At 46.9% G+C, this 13,096-nt stretch overlaps 1 protein-coding gene across 4 annotated transcripts in view; it reads left to right on the top strand.

Moving 5' to 3' along the window:
- Positions 1 to 2,469: 2,469 nt before the first annotated feature.
- ATL2 (atlastin GTPase 2) overlaps positions 2,470 to 13,096 on the top strand; it is a 40,274-nt gene continuing 29,647 nt past the window's right edge. The window contains exon 1 of one of the 4 annotated variants that reach the window (XM_014254662.2): positions 2,470 to 3,127. In XM_014254662.2, coding sequence (XP_014110137.1) covers positions 2,998 to 3,127 — 130 coding nt within the window. In that variant the 5' untranslated portion in view covers positions 2,470 to 2,997. Of the gene's footprint in view, positions 3,128 to 5,035; positions 5,088 to 5,808; positions 5,882 to 13,096 lie in introns of those variants that run through there. The other 3 variants (XM_005525363.3, XM_088052527.1, XM_088052526.1) reach the window with 3 other exon arrangements.

Genomic DNA, 13,096 nt, shown 5'->3' with positions numbered 1-13,096 from the left:
TCATTTAAGGGTGTGTGTGTGACCCTGTGCCAGAGGGATTTGCCTTCCAGAAAAGGACAATGAGAGCTGCAGGTCAGATTCTGCTCTGGGAATTCAGCAGAACTCTCTTAAGCACAACTCATCTCTATGCAGCCAGTCTGGACTTGCACAGAAAACAAGCATGTGAAATCCTGGGAGTAAACTAGGACCTGTAAGTCTCACCCAGCAGGCCAGTCATGTAGCTGCAAAGGATGCAAATAAACTCTGCTTTGTAATTAGCAGCCTTTGTATGCCAGGGCAGTCATTCCTAACCCCCACATGCAACCAGGAGCCAGGTCTGCCTGCGTGGTGCTCAATTCCAAACACCATCCCCAGGTGTAAAGCTGTGCCGCTTCCCTCAAATCAGGATCAGATCGTGATGCTTTGCCCCATATGGGAGGAGCTGGCTTGTGATATGAGAGATCAGTTATGCTGCAAGGACAAACATCCTCTTCTAAAACCCACAGCCAGTGCTGATAGGAGCGTTTGCTGGTAAATACCTACAGCACGCTAAGCTAAATCAGTCTGATTTTATTACATTAAAAAATGAAATGTCTACGCAGCATTTTTCCTGGTGAGACTCTGAACTGCCACTAAGGCCTCTGTGATGGTGGAATACATTCCATGACAAATTGTCCCTGGTATCCTGATTTTTGCATTATTCAGACAAAGCACTGGTAGTATGGGCTGAAGCACAGTCCTGATCATGTGGGGATGACTCTTCCCTTGAGCCTTGCTGCTTGTACCAAAAAACAGACACAGCTCTTGGAAGGAGGCTGTGTAACTTCAGGGGCTGGAGTGATTGTCTTGGCATGACATTTGATGGGTGTCACAGTGACAGTGAATTGCTGGAGCAGTTCTTCTTTTTCTAAGATGAGAGTGGGAAAGCTCTTTCTCTGTGGTGGTCTTGATGGCCTAAAGGGTCATTGGGAAATGACACCAAGGGGATCCAAACCCGAGAGGTGCTTCTCATTTTTAGAGATGCAGAGCAGGCAGCAGGTGGGTAAGCAGAGCTGGCCTCCAGGTGAGGCTGGAAGCAGCGTGCTGGCTGTAGACGGGCATCTCTGCAGTGGGGCAGCCCTGGGGTTTGCAGGCATACTGACACTCCAAGCAGCACTGCAGCCTTCACAGGAGTCAGTATCTAAGCCAGACTTTAAAAACAGCCTCGTCTTGTGCTGTTGCATAAGAGTGAGATGGAAATCTCACTATGTTTATACAGACTGAAATGATAGGACTCCGCTTGAGCAAATGCTTGCAATGAAAGCTTCAGCTGGCTATGGAGCTTCTCTTCCAGGAGCAGAAGAAAACCACTTAGCCATTTAATCCTTTGAAGACTTCAATCACCCTGATAAGATGCAGACAGGACAGGACAGGGAGATGGCTTTCATGTGGCCCTGCACGATTGTCACCTCCTCAGGCAGGCTGCGTCCCACCACCCCAGAGAGTCACACAGGCCAGCGTGGCTCTCCTGAGCCTGCCCACTGCCCTTTCCCCGGCTGTGACACACTCACTCGATTTAAACCCTTAATCCTGGGAAGGTTGTGCAATAGCTCCTTCAGGCTGAGAACGGATTATGCCCGTTTCAAAGGTATTTGGCACTCTGGCTGCACCGGGAGAGCCCCGTCAACCGGCCCAACCTCTCCTGCAAGAGCACCTGCAGGCAATTCTTGCAGCTGGTGCCTAGCAACTTGCTCTGAGCTGCTCTCACAGCTAAAATTCAATGCTGTTTCCGCCCTCTTCCCCAGAGGAGCAGCTCCTGGGTCAACATCAGGGAAGAATGAGACGTTTCCCACTCAGCTTGCTAAAAATTAGTGGCATGGGAGGGGTTGCTTTCTCTCTCTGGAGCAAGTGTCCTGCAGCGAGCTAAAAAGGCGTCTCCTCTCAGCATGTGGGATAGGTTCAGGCGATTAAGTAAAAAGTTTTTCCCCCTCCTTCCCAATTTGTTTTCTGCTCCTAAATACCTCTGCTTTCTTGGAGTTCTCTGCAGAAGAACCAGGCTTGGATTCATGCCGTATCTCACCTTGGCTTTGCTTGGGTGACCCCAGGATATGCGAACACAGACAAGTAGCTACAAGCTCGGGGCTGTGCTGAGCACTCTCTAATGAAGCGCAGCAACTTTTAGATTACCTGTGTGACAAAGGAAGGCAGCCCTGAATCTGAGAGAGATGCCCTTGGGAAATGGTGAGCACCAGAAAAAAAAATTAAACAGGAAACCAAGATTGCCTGTTTACGGGGCTGAGATCTTTGCCAAGGTGGAAAGCCAAACATCAACCAGCCTGGGCAGGACCGAGCAGCGTGCTCCTGCGTGTGGGCAGGGCACAGGAATGAGTGCTGGGAAGAGGGAGAAAACGGGAGGATCCAGCTGCAGAGTGGGCAGGGGCTCGGGGCGCAGCACATCCTCCAGCGCCTGCTGGCACTGAGCAGAGGGAGGAGCGTTCCAGCTGGAAGAGGTGGGAAGCTGTGAGTAGATGAAGTTCATGAGTAGTAGGGCTGTGCTACGGTAGCCTGTGTGCTTTTCAGAGAAAAGCAAGACGAGGTGCCTTGTAGGGCATTTCCAAGCTCTGGTAGGGCACATATCTGCCTCTGGGAGCAAGCCTGAGATCCAGACGTATTTCCCATGGGAGTCTGTTAGGACATCTCAGACTTGCCTTAGTGACACAGCTCCCTTGGTGTCTGGCGGGAGGGCAGCTGACCACTGCCTGCCCTGGCTGTTCCCAGTGCTAGCGCCGGCTCACCACTGCAGAGCTGACCTCCTCTTGCCTCCCCAGTTTTATTCCTTGGGAAGCTCTGTGTGGTCCTAGCAACTGCAACCAGAGGGTGGGAGGTGCTTTATTGCTGTGGACAGGGTGGGTTTCAGAAGATCCACCTTTCTTTCACAGCTGTCTGTCCTCAGCTCCTGACTGCCTGCAGCACTTCACAGTCTGGAAGGAGGAGTGGGAATCACCTGGTCACTAGCTTGAACTCAACAGCCTGAAGCAAATGAGGAGAGAGGTTGGTAAGCGCAGAAGCACCAATGGAGATGTCTCCAGCTCATCCCAGGACCCTCAGCCCTCCAAAGTGGGATATGGCTCTGTCCTCCAGCTCAGGAGTGGTTCTCAGCATGCTTCAGGTAGGTGTTTGGCTTAAGGATTTGTCATCGTACAGATTTATTTAAACAAATCCAACCACATTGCACAGGTTAGCTGATGGGACTGAGAAAAACTTTATATGGAAAGGCATAAAGGACCCAAGTCTGATTCAGCCTCTCCTAGTGTCCAGTGGGTGCCTGCAAGGGTCAGGAACTGGCCAGACCCCTGCCATGCTGTGATGCCTGAAGGCCAGGAGATGTTGTGGTGGCTCTGTTTCCCTTCCAGCCACAGGAAGGGGCAGCTCTCCAAGCAGTGTGGCTGAGCAGCCTTTGTCTCACTGCGTGAGTGACACTGGTGGTGGCTGGTCCAAAGTGAGTTTGGGACAAGCTTAGGACAGCAGAGTTTTCAGAGCAGCATGGCCAAATCCAGGAGGAGATGCTGCCTGTAGTTCAAAACTGTGACTTTGGTGGCTGAAGGGACTACTGGCCCAGCTGGCACTTGTGGGTCAGGTGTCCTTCTCCTCCAGCAATCCCTTCCCACCACAGCCTGCCTGTGGTTTGCAGGCCAAATCCACAGCCAGATTAAGTAGTTTCAGTCATAACTCCTTCCCTAGCCTGGCTCAGAGGAATGTAGCTGGGAGTGCAGTGGAGATGGGGACCTTTGCAACCAGGAGAAGACATGTTGATAGCAAAATCCTCAGCTCGGAAAATGTCTCCTTCCTTCCTGCAAACATAAGGAGACAGAATTAAGGCTGAGCTTTCTGACCTCCAAGTTCCTGACTTCTGCTCTCACGTTACAGCAGCAGCAAATCCTGTTGCATGAAGCAGAAATCTATCTGTCTGAACACACACTCTTTCAAACTCTTCTCTGTGTAAACTGTTCCAGACTTGACCAGGAACAAGGCTGTTTACTAACAGCAGAATTAGGAAACTTCTTTAGTGTTGTGGTGTTTTCCCCCCTGGTTTTCTTAGTTTGCATATTGAGCTGCTGAAGCTTAAATTTGCCAGCTAACAGTGTTTCTAGCTTTCAATGTGTTTTACTTCAAGCTGTTTCCCTTTGCCCGATTGTCTGAATATCTCCGAAATACCTCTGTGTACAGTGTGCTCTGCCTTCTTTCCGATGGAAAAGTTTTCCTTCACTTGGTATGAGGTTAGAAGGACAAGCAATGGCATGCTCATTTTCACCAAATAAATAAAGGATATTAAACTGCAAAAGGCCAATGGCAACATTTTGGGGTTTTTTTATAGCATTCATATGAACACTTTTGAGCAAAGAGGTTGAATCCTGCCTCCATTTATACTGATGTAAATCTAGAATAATCAAGTTCTTTTACAGAACTGAATATTTTATTAATCCAAGTGTCATAACTAGGATTGAATATATGATAGTAGTTTGATCTTTGTATCCTTCTGCACTTCTCACTTGCTGTGATTGCAGCATCTTTTAGACATTTTAATTTCTTTTTCATGTGTTGTAGATACTAAACTTTCTGGCACAAGGGCTGCCAGTGTAAGCACAACAGGAGGTGTCATAAACCCCTGTGTTAGGAAACCCCTTATATGCTACTTTGATAGTAAAGGAAAGCAAGGTTTGGAAAGCAGTTTTAGGTGCTTCCGTGATTGTTAGTCAGTTTTTACTTTGAAAATATCTTCTGAGCTTTCCCTCCACCTCTTTTTTGGCAGAACCAGTCTGTTTGCTTTTAAGATTGCTGTCACTCACAAGCTGCCTCTCCAGGACTAAGTAAGTTAGCATAGCTAAAAACTAAGAAAAATGGTTTCTACAGAGAGCATTGCCACGGTGAAGTGGGGCTTTGCAGGCTTGTTGCTCACTTCACATGATGATTTATTGGACATTGTGTTCTTCTAACAAGTGACAAGGTCATACTGACCAGTTTGCCTGTGAAGGTTTACACAACCTTTAGCAATAGGAAACAGACTTGAAAACTTCGTGCAGTAAGGGCAGCTCGCTTTCACAGCTGGCCTTTTAAAATGATGAAGCAAGGTCAGTTCGGATTGAGAGGCACAACACTCTTGCAGACCCGAGACAGCAGGAATGTTTGATTCCTTGGAAACTTGTGTGGCTTGTTCTGATTGAGAGCTGTCCTCCCGCGTATTTCCAGCACCAGTGCTACAGTGAGGAGTGAGGAGCTGGACTTACGGCTGGAAATGCAGAGCGGTCCGGTCGCTCTGCTGGCTGTTCCCAGGGCCCAGCAGAGATGGAAATGGGACGTGAGGGCCCAGCAGGCTGAGCGTGGAGGTGGACAGAGCACACAGGTGACAGTCCCGCTGCGTGCTCTACACGAGCGAGCTGCGGCTGAGGGCGTGAGGGACCCCCGGGGATGGGCGGCCCGAGGTGTTTTGTGTGGCCTGGGGGCCTCCTCACATCCTGCTGCTCTGCGTGCCCCGCTGGAGCCGCGCTGCCGCATGTCACCGGCGCGCGGGGTGCCGTGAGGGAGGCTCTCACCCCACACTTCAGCCCGGGAGCTGGGCCTGTGTGCATCTCTGTGTCTGTGTGTCTGTCTGTCTGTCTGTGTGTCCCTCTCTCTCCCCCCGGCCCCGTGCTGCCCTCACGCCTCCCGGCCCCTCAGCGCCTCCCCTGTTCCCACCGCAGCCCCCGCGGGCTCCGGCCCCGCCCCTCCCCGCGCGCGGCCCCGCCCCGCGCGCCGCCGGCGGGCGATAAAGGTCTCGCGGCGGAGCTCTGACGTCACGGGGAGTTAATTTTAAACCCGGACAAGATGGCGGCGAGGGACGCGGCGCGGCGCGCGGGCCCGGCCCGCCACCGGCCCGCCCCGGCAGGTAACACGGCCCGGGAACCGCGGCGGCGGCGGCACCGGGGGCGGCGGCGGGGCCGTGCCCGCGGGGCCGTCCCGGAGCGCGGGGCGGGGCGTCCCGGCGGCGCCGCGCGGCGCCGGGGGAAAGGCCCCCGTGTCTCCCCCCTCCTCAAAATGGCGTGGGCGGCTGCCCGCCCCCGAGGGGCGGCGGGGAAACCACGGCAACGGCCCCTCCGCCCGGCCCGCGGTCGCTCCCCGGCGGGGTCACCCCGCTTTCCCCGCTCTGCGGCCGGGGCCTCCCCCGCTGCGGTCGGCGGCCCGTGCCGGAGCGGGGGCGGCCCGGGGGCCACTGTCGGTGACCTTATTCCCCGCTGCGGTGCGGCCGGGCCTCGCCGTGTGTGCCTCACCCCCGTGAGGAGCGGGGGCTGCGGCCCGGAGGGGCCCAGGGTACCCGCGAGGCGCTAGCGTTGCACGGTGCCGGGACCGGAGCCAGGTAGCCCGGAGGGCGCCGACTTTCCCGGGCCCGCGTCCGCTTGCGGAGGGAGCAGCCCCGGGCGGCTCGGGGAAGGAGGTGACTGAGCGCTGTCGGCCCGTCCCCCACATGGAGCTGGTGCGCTCCGCTGTCAGCGCTGCTCTTGCCTGTAATCTATCCCCTGGTGGGGATGGGACATGGCTTTGGCTGGGTGTTTAGCCTCGGGTGTGCTGGAGTCTGCGCAGTGTGTTTCTTAAAGTATGGTTATTTCTCAAGAACGGCTTAAAAGCCGAGAGCTCGTAGCAGTCTCCCTGCCGTACGCTTGGCGAGGGGGCACCTGGGACTAGTGAGGGCTGTACTGACTCGAACGCTGAGTTGGATCATGTGAGGTTTTTAGCACTGCACTGGAACACTGAACTATTTTAACATCTTTGTTGTGTAACTCACTTAATTTGGAAGCGGAACGATTGGGCTGGCCACAGTTAAACAAAACCTAGCAGATGCCATGTGCCACGATTGGTTTCAACTGCTCGATTTGCAAGCTAACTAGAGATAGGGAAATCTAACTGCGCTATAAACTGGGAGATACGGAGTGACAACACACCTGGCTTGATTTACAGGGGGGAAAAGGCAGTGCTTCTGAGCATCAGGAAGAGTTTGATTGTGTTTGGCAGCATTGCAATTTGAATAATTTAAAAGAGCCCAGAGATTGAAATTGAGGATGTGATACTGCTTTACTGCTCAAGGACTGGTCTCTCACCCTCCCAACACTGCTCAGTTTCCTTTGATTTCAGTTTTCTGTGTTTTTGCCACGGTGTCCTTTAATAATCTCAAAGTATTAGACTATTGCATCGTTTTCTCAAGGTTATAAAAGTGCCAGCACACCTGTAATAAATGGCCTTTAATTAGCTGTGTCATCATTAGCAGTGGAAACATGCATGTGTCACTCTTAGTTGCTTCTGAACTTTAATCATGGAACAACTTAGGTGATAGGGTCTGTGTGTACAGCTGTGGATGGTGTGTGCCTGCCTGCAGAAGGGCTTTCTGGACAGTGAAGTAAAGCAGAGGGATAGGTTGGAGTAGTTACGAGAGCAGCAGTGTAATAGCAGGAGAAGCTTTTAACTCCTTCTGTACCATTACTGAGTGTTGCTTAACAACTTATGTCCTAGCTTACCCTAAAATCGATAATCATGTTGCAGCACCTTCTCAAATAGTAGCACTAACTTTTTGTTTTTTCAGCTGGAATTATTTTGAAAGCAGGGAGTGGAGTTGAGGAAGGCTGTTTTCCTTCCTTTTCATGTTCACTTGCCTGCATCTTAAAACAAAACCTAGTGGAGAAATAGTTCTAGCACAGAACAGTTTTACATGAATTGTTGCAAAAGCATTGTTTTAAACATGACAGTCTGTCCTAATTTAGGAGGCCAGGCAGCTCTTGTTTGTGTTGGATATACAGGAATGCTTGAGCCACATCTTACAAGAGTCATGATACTTCTTAAGTAGCTGTGTCAACTGCAGTCCCTGTGGTTTGCTTAAATATCAGTGGTTAATATCTGCTTACTGACCGTACTAATACAGTAGCACTGACTGGAGTGAGGTGCTGTGATAAATGAGGAATTGTTTTTTCTTCCTGCCCTAATAATGAAAGGGATACTAGCTCATGCTGGCTAGCTTGGACAGGAGCAGGTCTGTTGCGGGGAGAAGGGCTGGAGATTTTCCTCCAGTGTAATGGAAAAGTACTTATCTCCTGGTGGTCACATCACATCATCCCCAGCTTTGAGTGTCCCAACTTCCAAACCAGATGAAATAGGCAGATGGAAATGCAGGTGCAGATTCTGTGTCCTTGTTGATTTGGTAGTGAACCACAGTGGTGTTGGTCTCCAGCGCCAGCACGATTGCAGGCTTCACTTCAGCACTGTAATAAAAATACTTTTAACTTTGTGCCTGTTGTTACTGGACTGTTGTACATCTTATCACAGTCTGTGGAAGTTTCAAGGACATTCATAACAAAAACTGCCAAATTTCACTGAAATGTCACCTTACATAAGTTAGGTTTGAATTTGCTTTTGTTCTTGTATTGTGATTATGAACAGGCCCCATCCCTGGGATGGTTTTTGATATTCATGGCAGTCTTTGAATGGGAAGTTTTAAACTTTAAAATCAGGCTGAGTTCTTGCTTTGTTTTTTAATTTACTTAATTTCTTTTTCTGCTGTTCCTGCATGCTGTGCCTACGGTGTGACTTGCAAGCTGCCTGAGCATTTTTTCAACTTTTTGCTAAAGGCTGCATTTATTTCTTAAACTTACTTTACTAGTTGTTAGTATTTTAGGTTATGTCTTTAACCTCAACTATCTAAGGTGAACAAGGCATAAGAAAATATTTTCTAAGTTATTGCATAGGCAGATGTACTGTATTTGCCATTGGTCAACAAAAATTATGGTGGTAGTTTAGACTTTACTCTTGCTGAAGTATGACTGGATTTCTTTTAAAACATTTTCAGCAACCTGAATTTCCTGATATATCCTGGGGGAAAGACAGAAGTAGCTTTCATTTGTTTTGGAAGGTTGTTCTTCATACGATACAAAGAATCACTATCTCATCCTGTAGCTGATTTTAAGGTCATGGTGCTGTGCAGGGAGTTGATTTATGTGAATACATTTCTGGGGTTGGGATTTGTGTCTGAAAGACCAGAACAAGCAAATGAGCAAGTTCTAGATATATATGAAAACATGGCTCATATTGATATCTGCTGTTTCAGTTAGCTGCAAAAAAATGACTGAGAAGATAAGTGATGTCTTCTAGGATAAGGATTATAGTCAAGGCATTTCTAGGAGCAAATTAATACATAATAAGAACTTGTGTTCTGAGAGCATTGGTAACTAACTTGCCTGACCTTTAGCTTCTGTTTATTTCTGAAATAACATATTCTGTGTAGTGTTCATTTCCAGGAAGACAAGATTTCATGTGCTTACCAAGTTTTTTGAAACACTTTGAATAGAAAAGTTTGAAGAACTTTTGAAGTTCCTTCCTTCAACTCCCCAAGTTGGTGTTTAACTGGAGTTCTTGTTCTGCAGCAAAGCAAGGAGCTCACTGTCCTCTTTTGTGTTAGGGAGGGAGTCCACATCCCTGTTCTCAGGCCATAATTATCTCTACAGGATGTGTAAGCATGTGAACATCCTCCTAAAGTTGTCTATTCAGTTTGTCTGGAATCTGTCACTGGGAATTTTGGCTGCTCTGTGGGGATGTTACTCCTTGAAGTAACAAGACTGGTTTATATCTCATTTTAGTGTGAGAATAGTAGATCTTTGTGCTTTGATCTTTGAAGCTATGTAAGTATTTCCTTCAGTTAACTAAACAGAAGAAAAAAGAAAAGGTTAGTAAGTGGCTTCTCTTTAAGGTTGGAAAAACTTAAAGTAGAATGCTTGCCACCTAAGATGGCACTACATCAGAGGCAGTCCAGAAGTTACTTGAGTAAATGCAGTAAGCTGGATATTGGAATTCCTGTTTGATGCTCCCTTGATGAACTTACAAGTAGGACTAGTAGGAAATCAAGTATAAGCTGAAAGAGAAGTCCATTTGGGCCTTTGCAAAAATTACTTTAAAAAAACCAGCTTACTTTAAGAGTGGCTTTGCTCTTGTCTGACCTGGAGGAAGAGGTGAGAGGATTAGCAAAAGCCTAGGACTGCATAAAGTGTCTTTTGGGGAAGGATTTTTTGTTCACAGCTTGGTTACTTGGCCTCTATTTACACTCTGTATGAGGGAAATTCTGATATGCTTTACTAGGAGGGGAGATGTCTCAGGTAGTTTATTGGGTTCCCCTCCCCCCAAATGTATTTTCAGTGCAGATGATGAGCAAATGAAGATTGCATTTTCAGCCCTATATATTGGTGATTTTTGCATGGCGAGGTGGGATTTGCTTCTGCAGGTCTTGGCAGTTTTCTCTTAAAGGACTGGAATAGAAGCCAAAATGTTGAAGACTTGAACTGATAAGATTTTGTACAGGTTGTAGACATGGAATGTAGAATGCAATTTCCAGTGAACTGATGTTTGAGAGTAGAACTTAATTTGCTCTTACGTAGTTGTTGTTCCAGTGACATCAGAATCAGGTTCCAGTCTGTAGTTAGTGTCAAATTACAATGCATTGATTTTCCCACTGTCACTTCAGAGATAAGCGTGTTGAATTTACAAGTTCTTACTGGTCTCAGTAAAATATTTTGAATGTCTTTTTGAGCAATGTATTGGATAATGCCTCCATGATAACAAGGTGGCTTTTTTTTCACTTGGATTGAAAGTTACAGAAACTTGTTGGAGAACATGTGTCAACTGCTTGTACTGACGTGTTAGGACTGTTTTCCTTATGTTGTGCATACTTGGGAAAGTTGTTCTCACCTCTTATCTCCTCCAGCAGGGTGGTACTGCTGAGTGGAAGAATAAGTGCAGTTATTTTATCTGTCTCTTTAAACCCAATCCTGTGATATTACTACCTGCAAACTTGCTGTCTTGTTCCCCTCCTCAGCCTCTTCTGTGTGAAAGAAAGGTTCTTCTGGCTTTTGATTTTCGGTGTTTATTTGCCTTGGTCCATGTGGTGTGATCTACTCAGGGAACTGTAAACTTTTGGGAAATAAAAGGTTCAATCTGTCAATGCTTTGCCTGATATGGGAATCATCACAGCCCTGATTTCAGGGGAGGAAAAGTCACTCGAAGTATGTGAACTCCTAGGCATGAAGACAGAAGCTTGGCCTCCTTTAATGTATTGCTTAGACATAAAATAATGGTGAAAATGACTGCTATAGAAAATGAGGTTAAGGCTCTTGATATAATCAAATCACTTTCTTAAAGCAAAAAGTCATCTTGCCTTGAAGAGAATTAATTTTCTTAAATACTTTGTAATCCTGAACTAAGAAACTATGTTTGTCAAGATTTTGAACATTGCCTTGAAGCTGCCCTCAAAGCAGTTAACACTTATCTTTCAGAGAACAAAGTCTTAAGCTTGTCATTAGGATAGGAAGGGAATGCAGTTCAAAATTCTTAAAAGGAAATCTTTCTAACCATTGGTACGTCAGGCTTGTTGCTAATAAATAGTTTGGAAAAGTACAGTAAATAATGATTTTGAGGGTTAGGACATAGAACTGGAATATTTTCTAAAGCTAATAGCTGCTGAAGACTTACATGTTATGTGCTGAGATTTAAAAGGCAAAAACCTTTCAAAATAAAATACTGCTGGTACATACATTAAGAAATGCAGCTTGTGCTTTTAAACTTAATTTTTTTCAACAGAAAAATGAAAATGCTATCTACTTGAACATTTAGAAAGCAAATGTGATTAAATGCTTGTAGAACCTTCAGATGCTATGTGAAATCCTGCTTATTTGAGAAGACCCTTGAAATGCAATTTGATGCTTTTGAAGAGGTTGGAAGTTGGCTTATGAAAGATTGAATATTAGTCTTGTTCTGAGTACTTTGAGTTGCAGACATATCACTTTGTCATTAATCAGATATCAAACTGAGCTGTTCTTTAGTCTAATCTCTTGTTGATTTATTTCTGTGGTGCATTAGGACTAGCTTTTTTGAGCTTTGAAGAGGAGCACACTGCTTTCTCTGTTTCAGTTCATCTTACAATCCTAGCCTTTTCTCCCCAGAGTTTACTCTCTGTACTGTAAGGAAAGATTTCATGGATCCACCAAATGAGGACATAAGTATGATCTACAGAGACAGCACTGTTGGTTGGACAGGAGTACTATAGCATACAGACTTTGTAGAGCTGTATTTGCCTCTTTCTTCTTCATCTAAGTGAAAGATGTATATTAAACTGTTGTGGTCTCAACATATGGTTAGTCCTGCAGAAAAGCAGTTTGATTGTCCAGGTGTATTTAGACAAGTTTGAGAACTTGATGTAAAGAGAAGTAGTAAACAGCCCCCACTCTGTGTTTTTTCTTATTGGGATGATAAGCGTGGCTTGCCTTACCCCTGATATTGCTGACGACTTTCAGTTCTGTACCTCTAGGCTTGACTGGCCAGCAGCCATCAATGTACACATGATAATGGCATTTTCTGTCCCAGGAAAATGTGTTTAAAAATGAAAAAATGCTCCAGTTGTTGAGACTTGTTTTGTAGCAGTGGCTGATGTTTCTGTGGTAACTAGAGTCGTGCATGATGTTAAAAATCCTTTGGTAAGTAGGTGGGCCTTGAGCCTTTTGGACATAGGAAGGTGCTTGTATGGAGCTGAGCTGCTGAAGTGTGTGTGTTATAGTGTCCTTGGTACAACTTACCTAGTGATTTTGAAATCAGTGTTTTTCCAGTCTGCTCTGCAATAGGCACAGCTCTTAGTGGGTGCAGTGTATTCCGTCGGTGTGTTCCAGGGAATACTGCTCCAGTGCAGGAAGGAGTGTGCCAAGCTCGAGGTCTTCCCACCAGTCACACGTCCTGGCCTGTAATACTGACAAACTGAAACCTGTGGCAACCTCCATTTGTAAAGGAAGGAAACCTTGTTCTTAAGTGAAGGTTAACAAATGTGTTGGCTATCCCAGCCTAAATCTGGACTTTCAGATAGAGACAAATCTTTGGCAACATGCAGTCAGATCCAGTTACAGCCCAGTTGTCTACCCATCTTTGCAGTGTTATCACATATCACCAAGTCAGTTCCTACATGAATACGCTTCTTAACTGTGCTTGTGAGTTTCGGGAGTCTGGAGAAATTTTCCAGCTGAACTGGGTTGTAGTTACAGAGCTGAACTTTACTTTTGGCACCAGTGCCCAGTGAAGCAGTTTGTGC

The sequence above is a fragment of the Pseudopodoces humilis genome, chromosome 3 (genome assembly GCF_049639895.1).
Source record: "Pseudopodoces humilis isolate 2021_Gansu_Grassland_sample_001 chromosome 3, ASM4963989v1, whole genome shotgun sequence".
Lineage (NCBI taxonomy): Eukaryota > Metazoa > Chordata > Aves > Passeriformes > Paridae > Pseudopodoces > Pseudopodoces humilis.
Note: the sequence above shows the minus strand (reverse complement) of the source record. Positions and strands in the feature narration are given on the sequence as shown.